This window comes from Leishmania donovani, chromosome 31, assembly GCF_000227135.1.
Source record: "Leishmania donovani BPK282A1 complete genome, chromosome 31".
NCBI classification, from domain to species: domain Eukaryota; phylum Euglenozoa; class Kinetoplastea; order Trypanosomatida; family Trypanosomatidae; genus Leishmania; species Leishmania donovani.
Window position 1 is genome coordinate 734,176 of NC_018258.1, and position 25,594 is coordinate 759,769.

The following is a 25,594-nucleotide window of genomic DNA, read 5'->3' on the forward strand; positions in this document are numbered from 1 at the left end:
TCACACGCAACGCCATCCGCGGCCTCACCGCCGGCATCAGCAGCGATACATTGCTACGAGCTCCCTACGTAGGTAGGTGCCTGACCCTGCTACGGCCAGAAGCGGTGCGGCATCGGCAGGGGATAGGGGGGCGGCTCGGCTTCCCCACACAAACACACAGAGTGGGGGTGCACTGGACCCTGAGATGCCACGCACTGAGAGGGGTGCGTCCCCCTCCGGCTTCAGGATTTCGAAGCAGGGCGAAGAAAAGGAAGAGCGAAGAGATTCGAAAAAAAAGGTGTGAAAAACTGCATAAAAGTGAAAGGAAGAACAGAGAGAGGGAGGGGATAGAGAGGACAAGGGGTGAGGTGTGTGGTGGGGTGGGGGAGGGTGGCCTCTCCTGAGAGTCTGATGATTCTTTACAAAACGAGAACACGAAAGAAAGAGCAAATACAACGGGAAGCGAGAGTGTGTGTCAACAGGGAACAGGGAGGAAAGAGGAGAGAAGAGTTAGCAAAACGGAAAACGGAGCGCGCAAAACGAGAAGAGCAGCAGAGAACAAGAGAAAAAACGTACCCCCCCCCTTCTCCCTCCCTCCTCCCACCTCCCCCCGCACCACCGCACACTGGTGCATGAGGGAGGGACGGAGGGAGAACACGGCGCACGCACTAAAGAAAAGAGAGATACATCGCTTACAGCAGCAAGCATTGGCAAGTCGAAAACAACGAAAAAAAAAGTACATACGAAAAGCTGCATCAAGCAAGTGAAAACATGGGATAGAAATAAAGAGGGAGAGAGGAGGGGATTTAGTGGTACGGGAACAAGACTTCGTGTTGAGGGGGGAGGGAGGGTCGGGCGACTAATGAAGCTCTTGTCCTGGACACTAAGGCCTGCTCGATTCACGAGGGTAGTGATGACAGTTGCCGTCGTAGAAGACAACAGCAAGGAAAACGAGACGATTAAAAAGAAAGAAAAGAAAAAAGCAAGCGCTGAGCGGTGCATGAAGCGGACAAGCAAGAAAGGCATTGAGTGGAAGGGAGGAGAGAGTCACACATCCACATCCTTCCGAGACGAAAAGAAAGCAAGGTCAAGCAAGAGACATAAGAGGTACGAAGAGAGAATGCCATTAACGCGCATGTCGGCTACTGGTCCATGCATTTCTGGCGTACAATGATTCGCTCTTCTTCCTTATTTAGTCGCTCTGCCTTTGCTGCTCCTCAACTCAGGCGCTCTACTCGTATTTCAGAGCAGCGATCAAGCGCCAAAGACTGACGACCGCGGCGCTGCCCGCTTTGCTGGGGCATTTTCGTGTGTGTGTGGGTGTGTCGGTGTCACTGTGTACGAGAAGGGGCTTGTGTAGAGGGTACCGACGCATATGCACGAGCAAGGCAAGCAATAATACACGGGTTACAAAGAAATGAATAAAAGGCTGCGCAGACCTTTCCGAAGCGTCCATATCGATAAACCAGGAGCTCGATAAGCGACCAGCTCTGTGTAGGAGGCGGCAGCAACGAGGAAAACGAAAGAAACCTACGTGAGTGCACACGAACAAGAACTGCGGAAAGCAGCGCGAAAAAAAAAAAAAACAAGAAAGGAAGCGTGAGGCACCCGCGCTACCGTGGGTACACGCGTGTACTCAAGCGCTGGGCTATGCGGCTGTCTCGCGACCCCCCCTCCACTCAATAACCTCCTTTCCCACCGCCACCTTTCCACTGCTTCGATCGTGTATGGTGCGCAGAAGCGAACGAGGGAAAGGAAAAAAAAGAGGAGCTGGCGCTTCAACGCTCCGTCACTGAGTGAAGGTCATCATGTGCGGGTGCTGTTGATAGGATAGCATCGGGGATGGTGCAGCGCCGGTGGCGCTAGCCGCGGTCGATTGCAAGATGCAGAGCTGCCCATTTACCATCACATAGCTTGGGTACGACTGCGGTGCGGCGGCAGCAACAGACGGGGTGTAGGACACCTGCGGCGCTGGTGCGACCCCGCTGCCCATTAAGCCCCCTACAGCAACGAGTTGGCCCAGTGCATTCACGACACATGTCCCGACCGACTGGGATGTTGCTGCGGTGCCTTGAATGTTGCCAGCACCCGCCACGCCCCACACGGCTTGCTGCTGCGGAGGAGACGGGGGCAGAGGGGGCGCCCCATGACCGTACATTCCCTGGGGAGGCATGGTGTGCAGCTGCTGTTGCGGCGCCGGCGATATCTCACTCTGACCCTGACTGACAGGCATGAAGGTGTACATCACGGGGGCGCATCCCGCCGCCATCGCTGCCGCCTCCGCGGGGTATGTGGCATACATTGAATTGAGGTGGCCTTGGCCAATGCTGCCTGCAAACGGCATTGGGGCAGCTTGCACTGCAGATTGCGTACTTGCATCGTACGCGGGAGGCTGTGGCAACGAGACCCCAGAGGCGATAGACGCGAGGTACGCCTGTTGAACGTCTGGACTCGCCGCCGAAAGGGTGAGGGGCAGCAACTCGCCTTTCTGCGGCAGCTTCGAGGACTGGGATGGCTGGGAAAAGATATTCTGCCTGTGTACCGGAGGCACGCTTGGCGGCAGCATTGGCGATGTGTCGCCATTCTTCCCGCGCGCGCCAATGTTGCGGACACCACTGTTCGGATCTCTCGCAGCCCCGGCCCCGCCGACGCCGCCGCGGTCAACCTTGCCCTGCACCGCGTTACCGCTACTGCAGCCGCCGTTTTTGCGGTTCGATTGCCGGTTTGGGTTGGCAAACTTAGGCACGGTGCCGTAGTAGAAGTCCTCGTGGCCACGACGGAAGTGCCACACGTAGAAGGAGCCGTCGTGGACGCAGGACCTGCTGGCATCGTCGTAGACCCACCCCGGGTCCTGTTCCGTCGCCTCACGCGCCAGCTTGCACTCATCACGCACGAGGGAGAGAAGGACGCTCTCGATGAAGATGTTTTCGTCGACGCGCCAGCTGCCCTTCTTCGCCTCAAAGGGGACGGCATCGCCGTCGAGGCCGGTCGCTCCGCTGGAGGGGGTGGCCTCCGCGGACGCGCTGTCCTCATCGGAGGCTCCCTTCGCAGCATCGAGAGCGAGACCCGCCGAGTCACAGCGCGACGGTGCCCCAGATGACGAAGACAATAACGACGAGGTATTGTCCGAGCAGAACTTCAGCGCTTCGAGGTGTGATGTACCATAGAAGATATCTTCATCCTCGCTGACATCGTGTGCCGCGGTAACACCGAGACTTGGGCTGGCGCCAGTGCTGCGGGTGCTCGGAGGGACGTAGAAGGAGAGGATGTCGCCCCGACGCACGTGAAGAGTCTCCACCACCGCCGATGTCGTGCCGTCGGCCGCCTCGGCGTCCTCGCTCAGGCCCAGCTGGTGCGACAGCGAAGGCGTGTGAGTCGGCCCATTGCGGGCTTCCACCGAAGCGCGATCCACCACCGTCACGGTGCTGTCCACACAGACCACGTACACCTCGTTGGCCGCGTGACTCCAGTTCGAGATGCTTGTCACAGCGCGAGTGACGTACCCCTTCACCACGTAGGTGATCTTCGGAGCAGTGTTGCCCCCGCTCTTCAACGCACCCTCCAACGCCGCCGCCTTCACGGCCAGGGATACGTGGTCGTTGAAGACATCGGTGTAGACGCTGCCAACGTGAGTCTCAGCGCGGTTCATCAGAGCTTTCCCCGTCAGCCCAGCACGTTCCTTTCCAGCGCAGCCTGTCACGATAGGCTGCTGATGCGACAGTTGCTTCAGGACTCGCTGCTCTGACTTTGCTTTCAGGAAGGAGATGTAGTAGCAGGCGACGGCGGGCATCATCTTGGCCACATACTCGCGACTCACCGCGCCGTGGAGGCAGTACTCGTCAATGTAAAATTTGGAGCTTTTCGGCGCCTCCAGAATGTTTGCCATGCGATCCCGCATCTCTCGCAGAAAGCACAGAAATGGAATGTTGGTCTTAAAGCACGTGAAGCTGGCCGACAGTGCAGGCACGTTCGGGAGACCGATGATTCTGCAGCACTGATGGTAGTAGATGTAGGCTGCGAGCAGGACTACACGGGACATGTTGTGGTCTCCCGCCGACTTCATAATCAACGTTCGGATCTTCAGCACATCGTCGCGTCGAAAAGGAATGAGCGGGTCGTCTGGCTTGTTCACCAACGTGCAGGTATCGCCGATGATGCCGATCACTTTCGCGAACGCAGACGCGCCGCCGCGGCTCGGCGACGGAAGCTGCACGCTGCCCTCTGGCACGTAGTTCGTGCCCTCGTAGAGAAACACAACAGCGCACAGCACGGGGCGGATGCGGTAGAGGTCGCCGGCCTCGTAGACCTCGCGGACGGCGGCATTGGTCAGAAACATACCCTGTGCTGTGTGCCGAAGCAGGAGGCGGTGCATGTCCTCACGCGAGTTCTCGATGGGTGGGATGCGACTGAGGTCGCCGCTTTTGCCGTCAAAGTTGGGCCGCATGTAGTAACGCACCGATGGGTCAGTGTAGGCTTCGTACAGTTGCCTGAACAGCGGGCAGTCGGGAGTAGGAAAGTACTGCTCCACGATGGGGATCAGCGCCACCTGCCGCACGCCGCTTTGTGGGACGCGGAAAGGGGCATCAGGCACGATCTCCGCACTCGGCGCGGTACCCATTTTGTTTGCTTTTCTGCCCTCTCGGCTGTTCCTGCTTTGCAAGCACGCGAGGATGTACAAGGGCCAAGAAAGGCTGTGGACTTCCACGAGAACGCAGGGAAGACAGAGAGAGCGAGAGAACCAAGAGACGAACAAGCTATCAGCGCAGAGCGAAAAAAGAGAAAAGGAAAGAAAACGAGATAAACCTGTTTGACGCACAGAGTGGCGCGGACAGGGATCCAAAAAACGATCGCACACGCACACGCACGCAAGAAAATAATGACCAAGAAAAAAGGGGGCAAATCAAACGGACAAGAAAAAAAAATAAAGAGTCCGAGCAGAAGAGGGATGCGGAGGGAGCAGAGTGGGGCGGGACAACCTAAAAAGAGCGACAAGAAGGGGGAGCGTCGTGCGAGTCGAAATGATTGACGTTTAAAAGATATGGAGCAGTAGGATAACAATCCAACAGCGAACAAGCACGGCGACGAGCAGGGAGACCTTTTCGCTTTCGATGACGCGATCTCTCCGAGTCAACGTCGCCTTCGATGGAGGGATTGCAGAGCGTGTCGACTCTGCCTTTCCCTTTCTAAGTTTCTCTCTCTTTGAATGCAACCTGTCTTTTTGTTGTTGTTGCTTTCGGTTGTAGTTGCGAATCGGAATAGCGCCAGACAACGCAGGCACCGAAAGCACAAGAGGTGTCAGTAACACGGGAGGCGTGGACGTGGGCGTGGGCAGGAGGGGGGTCTGTGCCAGAGCGTATGCGCAAATATCTGGAGTGGGGAAGAGAGATGAAAAGAGTGCACGAACAAGAAGACTATGGAGTGATGGAGCAGCAGATAAAAAGGAGGCACGGGGTGAGAAGAGGAATTGAAGTGTTGCTTCTTTCTATTTTTTTGTATCGTCTTGCTGCCGTTTTCAGCACGAAGAGAGAAGTGCAGAGAGGTTGGTGAAGCTGTGCGAAACAAAAAAAAAACAAAACATGTAACTGGAGAAGAGTTGGGGGAGGACGACAACGGGGAGGGGCCACGAAGAAGGCACAAACTGGAGACCACAAGAAAAAAGAAAACGTAAAAAAAAAGTTAAAAAATAGAACTGAGGGAAGGCTGAGGCTGAAACACTAGCGTTTCAAAGTGCGTAGAAACGGAGAAAGAGATCGCCCGAGCCGCCTGTATTCGTATCTGTCGCCGTCGTTTGCTGCGTTCTCTTCCCCCCCCCCCCGTCTGCAGCGATCTCAAATGAAAAGGGTTCGCACTGCGAGATGCGCACAACGGCAGAGCAGGAAAGGAAGAAAAAGGAAAGAAACGGCGGAGAGAGGTTAGGGGAGCGCCGCAGAGCTGTGTATGCTTCTACGTGCTGGCGAAGCAACGAGACCCTCCTCGCACCTTCGTACTCTTGTCGATTAGTGTATTTCTCTTCCGTGCTTGGACTTTTTTCTTGCCACTGGCGGTATAGCTTTTATATTCGCTCCTTCTTTGAGAACTTGGGATGAGAGATGGCGTGAGGGAGGCTGACTCAATTCGTGTGTGTATGTGTGTGTGTGTGTGTGTCCTGTTTAAGCTTTCTGTAAAAGGTCGCCCTCCCAGTCGCAAAATGCTGTTTTTTATTTGCTGTTGTTGTTGGCGTTAGTGGGGTTCGGACCCGTGCGCCTCTCTCTGTGTTTCTTCTGGTGGGTGGGGAAGGGGGGACACACACTTTTTTTGTTTTGCCTTCTTTTTTTATCTGGCGTTTCTCAAACTCTTTGCGCTGCAGCGTACCTTTCCTTTTAAAGTAGGAACAACAACGGAGGAAAGGAAACCGGAAACGCGAGAGAGTGAGTGAGATCGAGAAGAAGCCCTGTCGCTACCAAAGAGCCCGTCCGTACAACACGAAAAAAAAAAGATAAACAGGAAGCAAGAGAGAGAGGGCGCGAAGGCGATGAGCCTTTACTACACGTGAGCGAATACGTATGTATATGTGCGTTGTGCAGGTTATGAAAGAAGAAAAAAAACGAATCCAAACGCGAAAAAAAAAAAGAATGTACGGAGAGAAAGCGAAAGGTGGCTCCTTTCATAGGGACGCCTTTCGAGGAACAGAAAAATCTTCTGCGAGGGAAAGGGAGCGAGAGTGCGAAAAAGGCGAAAAGGGCAGCTTCGGCAGCGTCCGCTCTGTGCGCACTGAATACGATACTCCAACCCTGTGAAGACGACTAAGGGAGAAGAATAGCGATGAAATATCTGGGGTAACGAAAAGCAGACGAAACCAGAGGCACCGGCGTCAAGCTGGAGTGCGCACTCTTCGCTTTTCGGTCCTGTCTTCCACGTCGAAGAAAAATAGATCCCTTATTTTCACGTGTAAGGCTTTCTTTTTATCCTATGCACCAGTTGTTCGCGACGCTGTTCAAGCAATATTTTTTTTCTTTTTCTTTCTTTGGGTTGTTGTAGATTTGCCCGCTTTTCTTTTTCGTGGCGTGTCGATCCAAAACGCATGCAAGCGAAGCCACAAAAACAACAACACAGATAGAGAGAGAGATAATCAAAAAAGGGCTCCCGCAGGCGTGGTAAATAAGGAACCTTTACAGAGAAGCAAAACGCGAATCACAAAAACAGAGCACACACAAAACATAATATATATATATATATACAAGGAGGAGGAGGGGGGGGGGGCAATGTGGCAAGACGCGGTCAGAGAATCAGAGCCGCACGCGCACGCAGACGCAAAGTGTCCGTCAGGGAAGGAGGAAGCGGGGGGAAGACGAGCACGTAAGGAAAATATTGGAGAACAGGTACAGATGATATTTGCGGGGGGGGACAACAAATAAAAAGAGAGCGGCCAATGGAAGAGCGCGAAAGGGGGAGGAGGAGAATCAAGGGGAGGGAAAGTCAAAAACAAAAAAGCAGCCAGAGCACACAAAGCCCAACAACACGGGGGAAACGAGAAAAGAGACGAAAAGAACGAGAGACAAAGACGTCGCACAACTGTCGCTGACTGATAGACGCGGGCTTCCAAAACGGCTAATAAGACAAAATGGAAAAAAAAATAGAGGGGCACAGAGAGAGAAAAGGAGAGGAGGGATATCGGCAAATTCGAGAAGGGGAAAAGAGAGAGGGGGGAGGCTCTGCTCTAATCGAGGAGAGCGACGGTCGGTGTGTGTGTGTGTGCGTTCTCTTTTCTTTTTTTTCGTAGAGGCAGAAAAGATGACAGGTGCCACTCTTTGAGGAATGTCAGCGTGGCGTGATCCAATGCTACGTTGATGTGTGCGTGTGCATGCGTGTGTGATGGAGATAAGGGGAAAGAGGCGAGAGGGACAGCAGGGCGATGCGCAGGAAAGAAGCGGGAGAGGGGTCGCCACTCTCATGTTCATTTATGTCGACTCCGGAGACATCAACAGATTACAGAGCAGCTCGCCCTGATGTGCGTGAGGCAATCACACGACCGGTATCGCTGCTCCGAAGTGGCCCTGTAGCGCAGCCCGGCGGCGCAGTCGGCCACCGACTTCGCACTTCCTTAAGGTACGCGCACACATACATAGACTTTGTTGCCAGGGCTGGGCCACTGGCCACATACCGTGCCTTCCCCCTCCAGCCTCGTCGATCTCTCGTTTCTGCTCTCTCGGTTTTTTTCCTCTGATTTGCTTGCTTCTTTTTTTTCCTTCCCTTCTGACAAGTAGCTCTCTCGATCCGTTTAACACAGAACTACGAGATAAGCAAAGAAAAAGGGAGAGACGAGTGGGACGAGAAGACAGCTGATCGAGCAATGAGCCTCCATACGGCGAATCTGAATGAGGGCACGACAGCAAGCGAGAGAGAGAAAAGTAATTGAGCATCCAACCGAAAAGACTCAGGTCGCAGCTACATACATGTACGAGCACACACGGGTGAAAGAAAAGGGCGTACCAAAAGACGGAAGGAGGCTAGGTAAGGTGAGGGTGGCATCCGTTCCTTTTCATTTTCTTTGCTTGTTGACGCTTCTTTCATTGCATGTCTAATAAAGAGAGAAAGGAGTGAAGGAGGGGGTTGGAAGAGGCCCTCGTGTGCAGCGTGTGGGCAGCTAAAAGGGGAGAAGACGAGGAGGCTGAAGACACAGAGAGAGAAAAATAGAGAGAGTCACGCAGATGCAGGCACGGGGCGCATGTCGACAGAGAGAGAGCGTCATGTATCCTTTTGGTGGGGGGAGGTGGAGGAGAAGCTGTGGAAAGCAGCGGGAAAAAGAAAACAGAAGAAGAAATGTCTGAATGCAGACACAAAAAGAGGGAGGTCAAAGCAGAAACGACAGGAGCACACACCTCAGGATCGACAGCAGCACCAGCCAAACAAGGGGAAGACACACACACATAGAAAAAAAAGGGAGATCTCTCAGCAGTAAAAGGAGGTAAATGTAGCCGACACTCTGAGAGAAAAGAAGGGATCCAATGTCGTCATCGCTTTTTTTTTTCGGAAGAGGGTATTCGTGGGGCGGATATGAGATCTCTCACCTGCAGCTACACATTGCCCCTGCCTTCTACCCTGCTAGCGGTTCCATACATCTGCCTGCGCAGATGTGCATACGTGTGTTCATGCGCTTGCTTCTATTGATTTTTTTGTCGTTGTGGCATATATATATATATAAACGACATGTATGCATGAATGGAAGGCGAATCGCGAGCGCGAAAAAAAAAAGCGAAAAAGGGAAGCGACGATATGTTTCGGCATGGCACGAAAACGTCCACACAGAGACACCGGCACAGCATCGAGCCATCCATCACCGACATGGTCTCTACATTTTTTGTCTGTGTGTGCCTGTGTGTCTGTGCCTTGCGTGGGCCTTCCGACTCACCAGTGTGCGGACACAGCAGCAGTACTCCAGAGAGGCGAGATAAGGAGTGAGAGAGAGAAAGAGATACATGGGCGTTGAGTGAAAAAAAAACACACAAAAAAAAAGTAATCGCTGGTGCGACTCACAGAGCCGAAAGCACTGAGACAGAGAGGGGTCAGACTTGATCGCGTGACAGCAGGCGCACCGACACGCGCACAAACGCATTCGGAAACTCGCTGCGCTGCCTGAGCTGTACACGCACCGCTCCTGCAGAGACAAGACGGCAGCAAAGCAAGCGAAAGAAGGAGAGGAGCATAACCGAACAGACAAAAAAGTGTTAGCGCCGAGTCGGACGAAGTACGGGAACACGAACCAGAGCATCCGAAAGAAAACGAGGTCAACGTGGGAGAGCGCTTTATTGCAGTCCAAGAGGAAGGAAAACGGGGAAAAGACAACGAAGATAGTGGGGTCTATGGTATGCGCCATCATCAGCGCCAGCCGCAGTGGGAGACAACCACAACAAAAAAAATCGTACAGAGGAAAGACGGGTAAAAAGGGGGAGAAAAAGAGACCAAGCACACACACACACACACACACAGCGGCACGGATAAGAGCAAGCCTCCCTTGGTAGGGAAGAGACAGACAGACAGAAAGCAAACGAGAAGGGGGTGAGAAGTTCGCACACGCAACAGTGATCAGCGCTGCAGAGGTGCACAAGCAAAGAGACGCAAAAGACGTCGACACGAAGCACACATACACACAAGGGCAAAAGGCAACAAAAAAAAAGAGGCACGCCTACGCAGAAAAGGTCAACAAGGAGCACGGTGAAGCGGAAAAAAAAAGAGCAGAGAAGCGCACGCAGGTCAAAGAGTGGATTCCTGTCTGGAAGGAGAGAAGACGAGACGAAGTCGCCCACGCCCGTTACAAATACAGAAAAGGCACACACACACACACACACATGCCGATAACAAAAAGAGGCGGTGTGAAAGGAGATCGAGTGCTTCTCTCCCTGCTTTACCTTTTTGCCTGCTTGTGCCTCTTCGGACTCCTTTTTCTTTGCTTGCGTGTACGTTGAAAGGGGAAAGATGCGACTCAGTAAGACGAGCAGCGTGGACGGACGGAAAGGGGCATCGATGCAGCGCAGCGCACGAAACACGTACACGCGAGGCAAAGCGTTACGGCACCTTCGCGCCGGCAGACGCGCAAGCGAAAGAGAGGAGGTGACGGATGCGCGCATGCGCTCTCCTCTGAAGCGCGCAGAGACAACACAGCAGGTTTGGCGTCGTGTGTGTGTGTGTGTGTCTATGTCCTTATAGCATCAAGTACCATCTCTGTTCTCCCCTTCCGCCCTTGTGTACGTATGCACGCCTGCCGCCTTCGCCAGCCAGCAAAGACGGGTGTGTTTGGGTGACGGGAAAAAGATGGGGAGAAAAAGAAAGGCACGTACATGTACAATCCTGGTGCATGCGCAAAAGAAAAGAAAGCGAGAGAGCGGGGTGGGGGCGGGAAGACAAGCAAACGTGGTGCGAGGAGCGAGCAGGACAAAGGAGAACACGTACACGCCTATGCTTAAAGTGGCTGAAGGGAGTAGTGTACGTATGTGCACACGTATGTGCGTGCGTCTCTCTCTTCGATGCTGCGGATCCTTGAGTGCGTCGTTTGAGGCGAAGAAGAGAGAAGGGGATCGGACCCTTTCTATTCCGGTGTACGGCCTCTGTGCCTAACTCCCTCTGCACCCTACCGCGCCCACATCCATTCTTCCATGAACAAACATTTCTGCCGCACCCACTCACCGAGACGTAGACAGGCGTGGTGGGGCACCTCCTCACATCTTCGCTGTCTTCGCAGAAGTGAAACAAAAGGTGAGAGAGCAAGCAACACCGACGTGCATCCCACCGCTTTTCTCACCAACGAAGCAGAAAAGGCACAAGCATCGGAGAGGCTAGCACTTTTCCGGTGCTGCTTCTGCTGTCGATGATGTTGCTGCTGCTGAGCATGGCTTGCTCTTCATCTTCTGCGCCCCATGATACTGCTGACGCGCCTGTGACCGCTTGATCGGCAATTTAGCGGCAGCAGCTGCCGCAGCTGGTGCCGTCTCCGCTAAGGCAATGATAGGCGCGCCACCTCCAACTGCGCCTCCTTCTTCTTTGTCTCGGCAAACACTCGGCAACCGCAAGACGTCGGGGGTGCCTGGGGTGCCTGTGGTGCTATCAGCCTGCGTCGGCGTGTTCCAAGGGCCCGGCGTGCCCTCGCCTTGGCTCAGCGCCTCGTGGGTAACTTCGAAGCTGTTAGATAGAAGACCTTCACCCCCACATCTGGGCCCGCTGCAGAACGCCAGGTGGGGTGTGACGTTGCCAACGCTGCTGCTGCACCCCAGCGCACTCTCCGGCACCGAGCCGGAAGCATAAGTCGCCGTAGCTGATGCACTCAAGGGATGCAAGGCCCCCGTCGAAGCGCACGTCGATGTGGCAGGCGTCAGAAAGTACCCATTCCAGCGCGCCTCACTCACATTGCCACCGCACTGCGGTGAGTCCTCACCACCAATAGGAATGGCGGTTGTGTTGGTAGGAGAGACTCCAGGGGTGTTGGCGGATGTGCTAGCGGTACTGCACAGTGGAGGAGGGGCAGCAGGCCGCGCACATGCGGTGCTCTGCGTGCAGTCAAATTCGAGCGGGGACTTGGGACTACTGACGCTCTCGCTGTCGCCCACATTTGCCTTCCAGGTATTCAGAGAGCCGCGTGGGGAGTCGCTTGTGTTTGAGGATGCAATCGTCACGGTCACGATAGCGGAGCCGCGATGGAAAGACGGGAGCGCCGCTCCTGTGAGCGACGGTGGCTGTAGCATATCAGATGAATGCAGCATGACTGACGGCGTGCATGGTGTCGCTGCTGCAGCGCTGCTCACGGTGAAGGCAGACGACTGCGAGACAGAAATGCGGTGGGAGGAGGAGGTGGCACGTGTGCGTGTCGCTGGCGTGATGCGCGCCGACAACGTACAGCCGCACGCATCGCTGCTCAGTGCTGCGCAGGTGCCCGTCGCTGCAGTGGACCGCATGTCGCGCGGCGCACCAATGCTGCGCTCGTTGCTCGAAATGGTCAAGCTGCCAAGACTCCCAGCGCGCATGGTGCGAGGGGTTGTGCGCGGCCATTGCAGGAAGCGTCTGCCTGCACGTGGAGAGAGAGTGGGGGTGTCACGGCGCCTTTGGTGCTTCAGCTGCTGAGAGGAGGCACTGGACCGGGGCAAATGAAATGCCCCGCCAGCCGTGGGGACCACTGGGGTGGAGTAGAGACGCGGCAGGCTCCTTCCGGCCGCGCTGCCTGATTCCAGCTTCGCGGAGCACATCGACTGCAGGTGATGGATCTTGACGCCCCACAAGTCAGCACGCCCGTTGCAATCGGAAAAGGTGTAGGTGATCGTGTTTGCCGCAGCCGCGCTGAAGTTGCTGCTCGAGTGCATCGGGCTCGTCTCTGCCGTCGTCGTCGGCGGCAGCGTTGACCCTGGAACAGGTATCGAGGGGGACCTGAGAACGTCGCTGAAGGGAACAGTGACGGTGAAGCGCTCGGTGCGCAGGACACTGACGCACAGCTCCGTCGACCATGGAATCTCGAATTGCACCATGTGCAGGTCAAGGTTCACCAGCAGCAGCCGAGGCGCATCGGTGAGCGCCATCACCAGCGCGATCTGCGTACTGCGAGAGTTGGTGCCGCCGCTCTTGGTGCTCAAATGCTCCTTGGAGCTACTCCCCTCCACGGTCGGCAGCAGCTTCACCGGGGAGCAGTACACCACCGCCTCCGTCGGCTCCAGGTACTCTGCCAGCTCTGCTGTGTAGTTGGTGTTAGTGGTCGTCATGTTCGTCGTCTGCAGCACCTTGTCCCAACTTATGTCCGCAAAGAAGGGGTGTGCCTTGAGGGCGTCGAAGCCGCCGCGCTCCGCCGACCCGAGGCGCTCCTCGGGCACCGGCTGAAGGAGCTGCCTGACCAAGTCCTTTGCAGCTTCCGCGATACCAGCAGCAGACCCGGTGCCTCTTTCCCGTGCGTCCCTCCCCTTCGCAGTTAACGAATCCGCCATCGTGGACGTCAGCGTGTCAGGAAAAATCAACGCCTCGGGCTTGAACTGCTGCACAGCAGTGCCGACTTCGACCAGCGAGCCGGAGAAGAGCCGCTCGCCCACCAGGAGCTCGTACAGCACGCAACCCAAGGCCCACAAGTCGCTGTACGGGCTCGCCTTACAGCGCGCGAACACCTCTGGCGAGATGTAGGACGGTGTCCCGCCAAAGTTGTTCGCCTCATTGTCGCCGTAGAAGCACGCATCGCCAAAGTCGGCCAGCTTCACGTGAAAGTCCCAGGTGAGCAGTAGGTTTTCAGGCTTGAGGTCGCGGTGCACGATGATGCTGTCCTGCTGCGCGACGGACCTGCCGTTGTCATCCTGCTGCCGTGGGAGAGTGGCGGTGTGAGCAGGCACTGGGGGTTCATGTCCGAAAGCTGTGGAAGAGGTGCGCAAAGGCGACTCCGACGACTCAGACATCGACTCTCGCGGAACCAGCCTCACGGCTGAGACGCTACTACACGCATCCGCCCCAACGTTGTCAGTGGCATCGGTCGCGCCGGTATGCTGTGACGGCAGAGGAGGAGTGGTTGGAGCACTCAGCGACAGTCGCTTCGACACTGTTGCCGCTGAGGCGCTTTCGGTGGCCTGACGCAGGAGGTGTGCGGATGTGGAGCCGGGCAAGCCGCGCGGTTCCGCGGCACTCGCCTCGCCTGCAGACCCTCTCATCCCCAGCGTCCGGGATGTGCAGTGTCTGTGGTCCTGCAGCAGGCTGTCATCTGTGCTGTCGGGGGGCGGCGTCACCCAATAAGAGTGCTGAGACCCGTCGCGAAGGTACTCGAGGGCAAGTACAACGTCTGCCGTGAATTGCGGCGCCATCTCGCGTGTGGCCCTCACCCCAAACCGCTGCTGGTACTGCGCCAAGTTGCCCTTCTCTGCGAGGTCCATGACAAGGTAGAAGTGCTTGGCATCTTCGGCAACGCCGAACATGTTCACCAGACACGGATGGCGGAGCCGACTTGCCATGCGCAGCTCATTGTGGAACGCGTTCAGCTTCATGGCATTGCGGGTGAGATCCACCTTCTCGATCACCTTGGTGGCGACCGAGCGGAACGGCACCGCACCGCTGGAAAGTGCATCGGAGACCATCGACGGTTTCATGTCATGGTGAACGGCCGGGGTACGCGGAAAATCAAAGGATGATTGCAGCGTGTTGTTGGTGCCGCCCGAGACAAGTGCGCCACCAAGGTTGCCGGGCCTCGTTATGGATGTTGCGGACATCGCCGACGCAGCGGCGGAAGCACCGATGGGAGCCGTACCGCTCGGAGTCCATGAGTTGGAGGTGCTGCTGGGGGTCACGTGCCCTCCAAGGATCGCATCCCCACCGACACCGCCTCCCACGTGTGTGCGGGGGCCGAAAAAGCCGGCGTTTGTGCTCTTTGCCATCGCGGTGGAGGCTGGAGCTGAGGTGCCTGTGCTAAGGTGCGTAAAGCGCTGCGCCATCCGCTCCGCCTCCCCCGCTGCTGCCGCCAACACGACATCGGTGGAAGTGGTCGTTGCCGCCTCACCATCGGACCGCATTTCACTCTGCGCCTCCGACCCTGCACAGCTGATGTCATGTCCCTTTAGTCTGAGGCGAAGCCCTGCTCCCGGTGTTTTCTCCGTCCCCTCCGGCGTCTGATCCATTGCGTGCTGGTGATCTTCTTGGGCCTCCCGTATCGCCCCCTCAATTGCCTGCTGCGCCGTCAGCGTCAGCGTCTCATCCCCTGCGTCGCTGCACGTGAGCTCGTGCTCAGCGTAGCTGATGCTCACCAGAAAGGAGGATCTGCTCATCTCCAGACTCTCTTGCATTCTTTGCCGCCGCGACTCGGGGCCTCGGCGCTCCGGTGTCGCACTCGTCTTCTCCGCAGGCTCATACTCCCCCCCCTCCTCCCTATCCTCAAGTGCACGGGGCAGTGCGCTTGGCAGACAGCCATAACCCTCCGCCTGCGCCTTGTCGTTTGCGTCGGCTCCCACCACTGCTGCTTCCCGCACCGTGTGATCAGCGGCGTCGACGTGGTCAACAAACTTGGAAGAGACAAGATCGGCGGTTCGCGACAGAAAACGGTGCAGATATGCATCCACAGTGGCTGGTGGCACCACCATCTCGCAGCAGGGCGTTTGCTTTCCCTCTACAGCAGCGGCCGATGAGGTGCCCATGGAGACCTCCTGGATGGTTGGGGAAGTAAAAGAAGGGTACGTGCGCAGCCCCGATCCCTCACTCTCATTCCCACGCCCGCACGCGACGCGACGCCATACGCGCATGCTGCTGCTGCGGTAGGCGCGACCTCCCCCCACCGGCGAGTGGGGCAACGCAAAAGCGCCCCTGCCAGTTCTGGAGGTCATGGAGTGCTGCGCCCCCGGCTCCGTCTCTCCGTCGACGGCCTCCCCTTCGCCCCTGGATGGACGCACAGACTCGATAACGCTAGCAAGGCAGTCGCGCCCCTCCTCGCATATGCCTGTGCACACTGTGCTCTCGCCTGCGTCGTCCACTGCTGTGGCGGCGCCGCAGACGCGACCGCTGAGGTGACCTGAGGAGACAGGCAGCGACGTCCGCGGGCTCACACGCAAGTCAGGGTTGTGACCCAAGCGTAGCCCCAGCACCGCTGGCAGTCGAAGGTCGTTCTGTGTCTGGCAATTGAAGTCCATTGTGGCCGCCGCCGTGGTTTTGCAGTGCAGGGGCCTCTCCACGGAAGGAGACTGTGAGGCGCTGTGCTGGCCCTCGGACGAAGCAGTGCTCACTGCATCGAGCGCCGGTGTCTCATGTGAACCCGACGTCGGCGATAGCACGGCGGCCTGCGCCGTAGTCATGTTCGGCGTCGCATCGTTGTTTAAGCTCAGCGCATGTCCCCATGGCAGGTCTTTCACGGACTCCACAGCGCTGCTCCACCGCACCATGTCATCCACACCGTTGTAGAACGACGCGGTCTGCCCGTTATACGGCTGCTGATGCAGTGGCAGGGCCGACGCGGTGACGCTATCGCTGCTGAACATCGACACTGTGCGAAAGTGGATGTTGCCACTCGTTTTGGCAGCCAGCGCCATAGCCCCGGGTCTACCCGTCTGCTCAGCCCCAAAGTAGCCACCGTTGCTGGCGCCAGCCACGTTCTCATGGTTTCCGACAGCAGCGGCGATGGATGAGAAGCTATTAATTGAGACGCGGCCGTTGGCTGGCGAGAAGCACGGCGTGCTGGGGATCGACGTGCTCGCGGCACTTTCCGACGTCGGTGTGAACATGCGCGGTGCCTCGACACCTGGCGGGTAGAGCTCTGCCTGCTGCACGATGCCATACGCACCAGACCCGAGTCGCCGCTTGCTATCATGCGAGATGCACAGCCGATCGCGCGTGAGGTAGAGCTCATCGGGCAGAGTAGGAAAGAGCTCCTTCAGCGTTGGTACGCCGTTGCGCAACGTTGAGGTGCAGCGGTTAGAGTGACGTGCCGATCGCGCAGAGGGGCCCGAACGAGCAGAAGTCAAGGAGCAGGCGTTGGGAGTACTGCGTGGGCCATACCCGAGAGCAGGGATGCTCGCGAGGCTACGTTCCGAATCGCTAACGGGGATAGAATAGGCAACGGGGAGGCGAATCGACGGCACATTTGGAGCAAAACCGCTCTTAGTGTTCACGTTTTGCTTCTCCGCTTGGGGTGCTGTGATTGGTGGAATGGTGCACTGCGTTGTGGTGAAGGTGCTGAGCGGTGGCACGTAAGCTCCCTCCTCACTGGCCAATGCACGCAGCAGAAGGTGATCAGGTTTTTCGTGGGTGAGCGCGAGTGCGTCAGAGATGATACAAGCAGCCCCGCCACACGTGCCAGTAGGTGACGAGCTACGATTGCCTTCACTGCGGGAGGACTCTGCCTGCAGCTTCGTCAGCGCCATGGAGTTTCTGGAGCTAGAGCTAAGCGGGTACGATGGCAGCGCACGTGGCGTAACCAAGGAGGACGCGTGAAAGCATGAGATAGAGGACGAGATCGCCGCGTGACTGCTATGCAGTGCAGCCTCCGTCTCGAGGCTCTCGCTGTTGCCGTCATAGTGGATATGCGGACTATAATACAGTAGTGAGCTGGTGCGCGAGTGCAGCGCGCGGCCAGTGTTGCTATCGGTGTGAACTGTGAGTGATGACACGGTTGCCATCGTAATCTTCGAGGAATCCCCTGAAGTCGTGGGAGCAGCAGCAGTGTCGGTGGTAGCATCTCGAGGAGACGCTCTTCGAGTGGCGTTTAGTGACAAGGGTGCAACAGCAGCGGGCTCGCTTGAGCATAGCGGCTCCAGCGGTGACTGTGAAGCGAGGAAGGGGACGAGATCCGTGAATTCAGGCGACGCAGGCCTCCATGCGCAGGCTGCCTGCGTGGTCCCCAGCTGCACATCAGAGCTGCACATGCGCCGTGCATGCAAGAGAGAGAGCTCCTCCTCTTCACTAATGACCGTCTCACGCACTGGTGGCGTGAAAAGGACCTGCTCACACGGTTGCGTGCCGTGGTAGCACCGTCGACGGCGTTCAAGTTCGTTGGGACTCTTGCTGCTACTGATATGGGGCTCCCTATGTAGCGAGGGTTTCGCAGTCGTCAAATCTTCAAAAGCGTCGATGAAGACAGGTGCACTGACAGGTATGGAGTGGTCGGTAGCGCTACCGCGAGAAGACACCGTTGCAGATGCTTCGGGGCGGCTTGCCGGGGACGACAGTGCCTTGCATAAGGCACCGCTCCGCAACATTCCTATGAAACGTGGTTCCGCTACGAGGGTGGGAAAGCCACGAAAGAAAAGTACAACCGAAAAAAAAAAGAAAAGAGATCTCAGTAAGCGTGCGACCGCGCCCCTGCCCTCTGCGCCCTATCGCCGTCGTCGTTCCGATCCCCAGCGCGGATGCGATGACTCTATAAGGAGAGCGTGTGTGGCACAAGATTGGTGTCTGTGTTGGTAACGCCCTCCCGCCACCATTCACAAACTCTCTCTCTCCTCCGCTTGCCTTTACGCAGGAAGAGAGGCTCCGTCCGCGTGGTGGTGGGGTGTTACAGTTCGAGTACGTGTGCGCAGGATCACCCAAGAGTATGCACCAAGACACAGAGGCGGGCAGAAAGGCGGACGAGCTTCCACACGGGGGGAGAGAGAGACTTTCAGGTCCGGCTAACGCGGTCTTTTGCCGCACTGCGGGAGGCAAAAAAAAATGTCATGAGCATATAGAAGAGAAGTGAGTGAGGGGTGTTGTCCAGGAGCTCTGAGAAGCAGTGAGCCATGGATAGACGCAGAGCAAACAGCTTGCGTGGGACGAAGAAGCATTCCTCGCCATCTAATGAGAAAGATGAGCGCTGAACACGACCAGCCTGTTGACCTCCACACAAGATTCCAGAGCTAAAACTGCTGTCCTTCACCCCCCCCCCTCCGACGCCAGCGGAGTCTCTGAGGAGCAGATGAGGACAGGAGGTAGGCGAACCAAAATGCCCACATGATCACCCAATGCGCAATGGAAACTGCACAGACATGGGTGATGGTCAAGAAGCCACAACCCTCCTCCCCCATAGGGCATGAATCCCAAATGCATGCTCACACTTGCAGGAGGCATTGTCACTGCGAGTCGCCCTTGCGGATTCTATTCATTTTTTCCTCATTACTCAAACTCCGCTGTACAGCGGACACGAGCGCATGCGACCGCTGTAGCGAAGATATGTTCAAGAGAAAATAAATCAAGACAGACACGCTCTTCTCGCAAGGTGGGGGTAGAAGAGTGAAGCTTTCCCGTTGATAGCATCCCCCCCCTATTGTTTTCCTGTTTTGCTCCCTCCCATTTTCCAGCTTTGCCTTCCCACAGCTGCAGAGGGGGGGGGAGAAGTCGGCGAGGCGCAAAGAGGAGGCCGTGTCCCCGCACTGACATCACTTGGCCTGACTCAGTCGCTGAAGCGGATTTTTTTTTGTTTGCTTCACCTTCTGTCTTGCGCTGCCCGCGCACCCTTTTTCGTCACCATCGCCAGCTTCAGGAGAGGATCCGCCTCTTCCAAGACGTCCAGGTACCCATCACATAAAATAAGACAGCAAGACTCAGAAAAAAAAAAGACACAAAAGAACAACGTGTCTCTTCCTTCTGTTGCCCTTCTCCCTCACGCGCGACTCACAGACATGAAGTGGAGAGCAAAGAAGACGGGACAAGGAAGCCCGAAAAAATCGCTCTTCTCGCGCCATCGCCTTTTTGCTTTTCATTCGGGCGGTGGTGGTGGTGGCGGAGGGAGCTCGAGCGTTCTGCGGCCCGCGGACTCCTCTTTGTTTTCTGCAGAAATGCGCAAAAAAGGGGGAAAGCAAAGAAAAAAATGAAAAAGGGCACAGTGAAGCTAACACAGTCACCACACCAAATGAAAGAAAACCGGGAGAGAAAAGCGGCGCCTTCTGCTGAGCGCTCGGGCACGTCAGCGGCAGCGGATTCCTCTCTCTCGCTCTTTGGGGGAGCACAACAGAGGAAAAAGGAGGGAAAGAGGCACCAGAAGACTTACCAGGAGGAGCACAAGAAAGCGAAAAGAGCAGCTGTCATGGGTGGCGAAAACGTCTTGAAAAAAAAAGAGAAAGACGGCAGAAAGGGACGAAAAGACGAGAGCGTGCAGTTCCTCCGACTCTTCCGCTTGACCCATACCTGTCACCCATCCTTGAGCACATGCGAGCACCTGCTGCCCTCGCCAGCGTGTGAGAAAAAAAGAGAAGGCAAAGGGGGGGTAGAAGGCCATCTCTCTGTTGAGGGGCTCCATCGCCATCCACTAGTCTGTGATGGGCGACCTCGCAAACTTGTTAGACGTCGCCAGGTGGGGGGAGGGGGGGGGGCCTGGCTTCTGTGCTGTGCCCCTACGGAATCGCTGTTTGCCCTTTCGATGCCTTCTCCCAAAGCGCAGGGCCCACCCTTCCCTGCCCACCATATTCTCTTGCCCGCCGGCTGACGTGATGGGGGTTGGCCGGGTGGCGCTGACTGGAGCTCACACACGAGGTGGTAAAACTAGCTGCCATCCTCCCCGGCAGGAGAGAGACGAAAGAGAGCCGCCAAGCACACGCGCACACGCCCGTACATCGTTGCCGGCAGCCGCCCGGGAGAAACAGCTGAGGTGCCCCCTACAGGAGGGCACAGCGCTTTCGCAATGGGAAGGAGAGGATTCAAAACCCATCAAACTCCGTGGCTTAAGTGTGGGAGATGAGCTGGACACAAGACATATGCCTGCACCTATAATAACAGCTGATCAGCCCTCTGGGCACTATCCCGGCGACACGAGCGTTTTTCTCAGTGCAATCTCATCGCACGAGCTGCAGGAGAGGGGGACAAGAGGGAGGGCAGGAGAAGCGATAGCCACCACCATTCAACGCTCTTGGGTACATCTATACCGTAATATGCACCCTGCAGAGCTCCAACGGTGGTGGAGAGTGGAAAATGCCAAGTATAGCCCGTGGTTCACGAAGGGATGATGAAAGGAAGATAGAGTGGGCCCAGACGGAATGGAGTAAATGAAAATCAAGAGCGTAGCATAGACGGCACACGCACACGTGACAAAAAAGCAAGAGGCACACTCCTGTCAACACAACAGCGATACGAAAAAAAAGAAAGTGAGCATGCACGAGCGCCACAAAGAGGCAGTGCGAAAAGCGCACGTCCTTCGTGAAACGGGCGAGAGGGAAAGAGGCAAACAATCGCAGAATAAATCAATAAAAAATCAAGCAAAATTACACCGGCTCGTTTTCCTTCTTTTTTTCTCTTGACAGATGCGTGGACGTCGGCGTTTTGTGCTCAGCCATTTCGTGGATCCAAGATGCACGCGTGTTCCTTGTGCTTATGTGTGTTATTTTTCTCCAAGAGTTGCTTGAAATCAAACGAAGGGGCGAAAGGGGGAGGGATGGAGGACAAGAGAAATACGAAAAAGAGAGACAGAGCCTTTGTCTGTGGCACCTGCCACTGCGCTGCTGTCATGTGCGGCAGTTTTGTGCGTTTCGTTTCTCTGGTGGTGTGTACGTCTGCGTACACCAAAGAGGAGAAACTGAAAATGAAACGGAAGGGAACACATGCATGTGCTCGCTCGGAAGAGCTTAGTGGTAATGGCCGGCCAACATGTGGCGAGCACGTCCTCACCTCCACGCCACGCTGCGCACACGCACACACATACAAACACAAGCACCCCCATATGCGTACACACATGCATGCCAATACACACCCACAGACAGCGAGGGTAATAGGTGCAGATCCATAGAGTCGGGTGCGCTCTCAAACAGTTGAGCACTATGCCATGCTATAAAAAGGGAGGGGGGAAGAAAACACTGGCACAAGAGGGAAAAAAGAAGGCATCAGAATCATAGAGCTTCATAAAAGATTGATGAAAGAGGAGCGACGAGGAAAAGGTAAGAGATAAAATTTGAGTGAAAGTAGCCCCCCATCAAAAAAAAAGTCAGCTCGTTACATAGGAAAAATATATGCGTGCTTGTCTCGAAGAGCGAATGCGGGTGTGTCACGCTCGGATTTGTCACAATATAGAAAAAAATGCGGGCAATAAAAAGAGTAAACGAGTATTCTGAGGTGGTGGTGTTGGTCTGCTCTCTGAAGTGGTTCTCCGAAGGCACGTGCCTCTTCTTCTCAGAGGCTTGACCTTTTTTCTTTTTTTTGGTTATTACCATTTTTCCACGTCATTCTTTATTCGGTGACACATTTCTCTTGCTTTGGTGCGTGTGTGTGTGTGCGTATGTGTATGTTTGCGTGCATCTGTTGAGCGTGTATTGTTGCGGACCGTAAAGCCCTTGTTTAGCTTTTTTTTCCTTTGTTCGTACGATGATGAGAACGGTGTCTGGCAAGCACGCATACCCCTTCTTTTCGATCACTGTGCACGCCGTTTCTGTGTTTAGGCCTTTATCGGTTTCATAGAATTATAGTTTAACATGATGCTATGAGAGAGGGACACACGGGATAGAGAGCCCAAGAACAGTAGCTCTTAGAAGAAAGAAAACGGAGGTAGTGGTGGGAAGCGCCATATGCGTAGAGGTGGCATACACGTCAAAGAAAAGAAAGCAAGCAGCACTAGGCGAAAAAGAAAACGCTCAAGACAGGCAAAGCAGAAACACAGAGAAGGGATACACGTAAGAGTGGGTTGAACAACAGGGATTATGCAACCACTTCTTGAAAATGGAGAGACGAAAAAAAAAAAGCCTGCAAAGGCTTCTCTTTCTCGATGGACATGATTTTGAAACAGTGACAGCAAGTATACACCCTTGTGAGTGTTGTTGTATGTGTATATGTGTGTTTGTGTTAGTTCCCCGACATGTCCATCGCACCTTGTCATGATGGCATAGGCGCTCTGCGAATCAGCATGTGTAGGTGTCACTAGCTGTATGTTGGCGTGGTCGTCACGCATGCTATCGAGCAGCAGCGCCGGATATACAAGTAAAAAAAAAAGAAGGAAAGCGTTTAGCGAAATACTATACAAAAGACGTTCCTATGAATGCAGGACATGAAAAAGAGAGAAAAAGAGGAGAGGGGGAGGGGAGGGGAGGGAACAGTCCCTCTCGTCACACATGCAAACATGAAAGAGTTATGTCACTGTGGTTCTGAAAGCAGCTTCGCTATCGCGGCAGCACGCACAAAAACGCTGCGTGCGGTAGTATCATGCTCTGGCGACGGTGTTGCGCTTTCTCATGTGTGTCAAGGGAGAGAGAACACACGAGGAAACACAACGGTGGTATAGTGAAAGGGTACTAAAAGAGAACGCAGAGCATCTCTGATCGGGTAAAAGAAGGGCGGGTGTAAATCATTAAAGCTGATGAAGCGAAGGAAAAAAGAGACGTTCAGGGCCTCTGCGGGGCTATGCTTCTGAACACTTCATGCGTTTCTCGATTTCCCGCGTAGAAGAGGGAAGCGGTTGGAGAGATGGGGAATGAAAAGTGCGCCACTTGGGACATCAACACTGTTTGCATGAGTCTCACATGGCCTCGCCGCCTAGTTGCACATTTTCGGTGGCAGGATGCCTTCACACTTCCTTCGGGGGTTTAATGGGTTTGTGAACGACTACGAACATCAAAGCCCAATGACTCGGCCACTGCCCGTGCCTGTCACCAGCCGTCTATTTGTATGCATTTGATACTCGGTAGACTGGATCGAACACGATCGAGGTGGGCAGCGGTATGCAGGTGCGGCCCCCTCCTGAAGACTTGCCAGGCCTTCCATGTTATTGGCAGCCGTTCTCCCCACCCTCCTCTCCTCTCCGACGGGCCCGATGCGCATCCTTAAGGCAGCCCAAAGATGGGACGGAGAAATGCTTTTTTGTTGTTTGTTTGTTTTGCCGGTGGAGGAGGAGCACAGAGAGGGGGGCAAATGGAGAGCAGAAACAAACACCAGGCAGGGCGCTAGCACAGGAAAGAATTCGAATGAGTAGCCTACACAGGAGAAACACACAAAACGAACGAAGAAGGAAAAAGTGGGGGGAGGGTCCAAACGAAAACAAACAACGGAAAGGCGGTAAAAAAAAAAAGATGGCCTTCAAAAGAGGTGGGAAAAAGAAAACGCAAACACAAAAAGGGAGGGAGGGGAGGGGCAGGGAGAGCAGCGCACATATGAAGACTTGTAACAATGATAACGAGAAAAAAAAGCAAACAAAAAAAGCACATGTGGACTGCGTAGGTGGGAAAGAAAAGCGCTTGGTGGCTGCTGCGAGGAAGGCGAGAAGGGAACTAGAAATCTCGAAGCTGCTCATTTTCAGTACCAGCAAAGGAGAGAGTAAAAAGAAGTAGGGTTAAAACGGAGGACTCTAGGAGACAGGCATAATAACAAGGAGAAGCGAAATGTGCACATGAAGACAGAATAACGCGTCAGCGTACGTTGGGTGTCCTAACCGTCTGCTGTACCACCAGTACCTAGAAACCGAGTTTCCGTGCCGAAAACCATGAGATCGCGTGACACTCGCTTCTCGACATGCGGACACTTGAATAGTCGCGCTTTCCCCAAAAGACACACACAAACAGAAACGCCCAGACACAGAGACTGGGCAACACAAGAAAAAGATGGAAGATAGTGCTTCCCAGTAGAGAGAGGCGCCGTCGCATTCAAGCACAGAAAAAAAAAGAAGGGAAAAGAGGCTAAGACGAGCGCACAAGCAAAAAACTTGGTTGGCAGAGAAACGTACAGGAGAAAACATGAAAACGAAGAAAAGTGTAAAAAAGAAAATGTAAAAGACAAAACCACTCAACATGTCATAGATGAGGTGCCCACGAGCGCGGCCTCGTCGATCACTCTCCAGCATCACAAGAGAAGCTGGAAAAAAAATCCAAGAACGGAAATAAAGATGGAAAAAGAGAGAAGAGGCGGAAAGAGTGCCATCCTCTTTCTCGGAATCAAGAAACACGTACATACACACACACACGCACAAGACAGACGAGCAGGTATATATGTGCATATACACAGTTACCGCGAACCAGGCGTATGCGAAGCAAAGAAATAAAAGAACATCCATGGGTAGCAAGCGAAAAGCACAAATCTGCTCGGCACGAGGAGAGACGGTCAAAAGAGAAACCAAAAAGGAGCTGATAGAACAGTGAGAGGGTGCGAGGGCGAAAGAGTCGGCAATATGAAGATAAAGTAGAAGGTAGACAGGAAAAAAAAAGAGTGGATCGATTCATAGATTACTTTGAGACGTGTACTATGCGTTCCTTTTGTGTGTGTGTGTGTGTGAAAAATCGTGAACGAGCGTTGGAGTACGAGTGTGTGCGATTTCTTTCGTAGACTTGAACGACGTTTACTGCTTAAACAAATGTGGAAAAAGAGGAAAGTGGGGAGAAGAGGGAAAAAAAAGGAGCCGGCACAGGGAGGAGGGGCGGAGAGCGACATCTAAAAGAGAAAAAGATAAGAAACCAATTCGAAGAAAGTGAGCGTGAGAAACCGAGAAATAGAAGAGTGAAACGGGGAAAGTTGTAATCATGCGGTGCGGCGGCTGCAAGCGTGTACAGGAGGGAGTACCGCACACACGCAACAAAACAACAAAACAGCAGAAAAAAAAAATCAACGCCTTTTTGATTGTAGAGAGTGAAAAGAGGGGAGACGAGGGATCGAGCTTCAGAGGAAAAAAAATGAGGAAGAGAACGGGAAAGAAGGCGAAGGCAAAGTGTGCCCAGTAACTACTAGTGAAAAGAAATTTGAAAACGAGAGACACCGAAAAGAGGTGCCTCGATGC

The 25,594-nt window shown here is 54.9% G+C and overlaps 2 protein-coding genes across 2 annotated transcripts; both read right to left on the reverse strand.

Moving 5' to 3' along the window:
- Window positions 1–1,768: 1,768 nt before the first annotated feature.
- Window positions 1,769–4,597, reverse strand: LDBPK_311550 (hypothetical protein, conserved; the record flags this gene model as incomplete). Its single annotated transcript, XM_003863198.1, has 1 exon — window positions 1,769–4,597. One exon carries the CDS (start codon window positions 4,595–4,597, stop codon window positions 1,769–1,771), a length of 2,829 nt encoding a protein of 942 aa, XP_003863246.1.
- Window positions 4,598–11,288: 6,691 nt separating this feature from the next.
- Window positions 11,289–18,140, reverse strand: LDBPK_311560 (protein kinase, putative; the record flags this gene model as incomplete). The annotated part of the gene is made up of 1 exon (XM_003863199.1): window positions 11,289–18,140. One exon carries the CDS (start codon window positions 18,138–18,140, stop codon window positions 11,289–11,291), a length of 6,852 nt encoding a protein of 2,283 aa, XP_003863247.1.
- Between the last annotated feature and the right edge of the window lie 7,454 nt (window positions 18,141–25,594).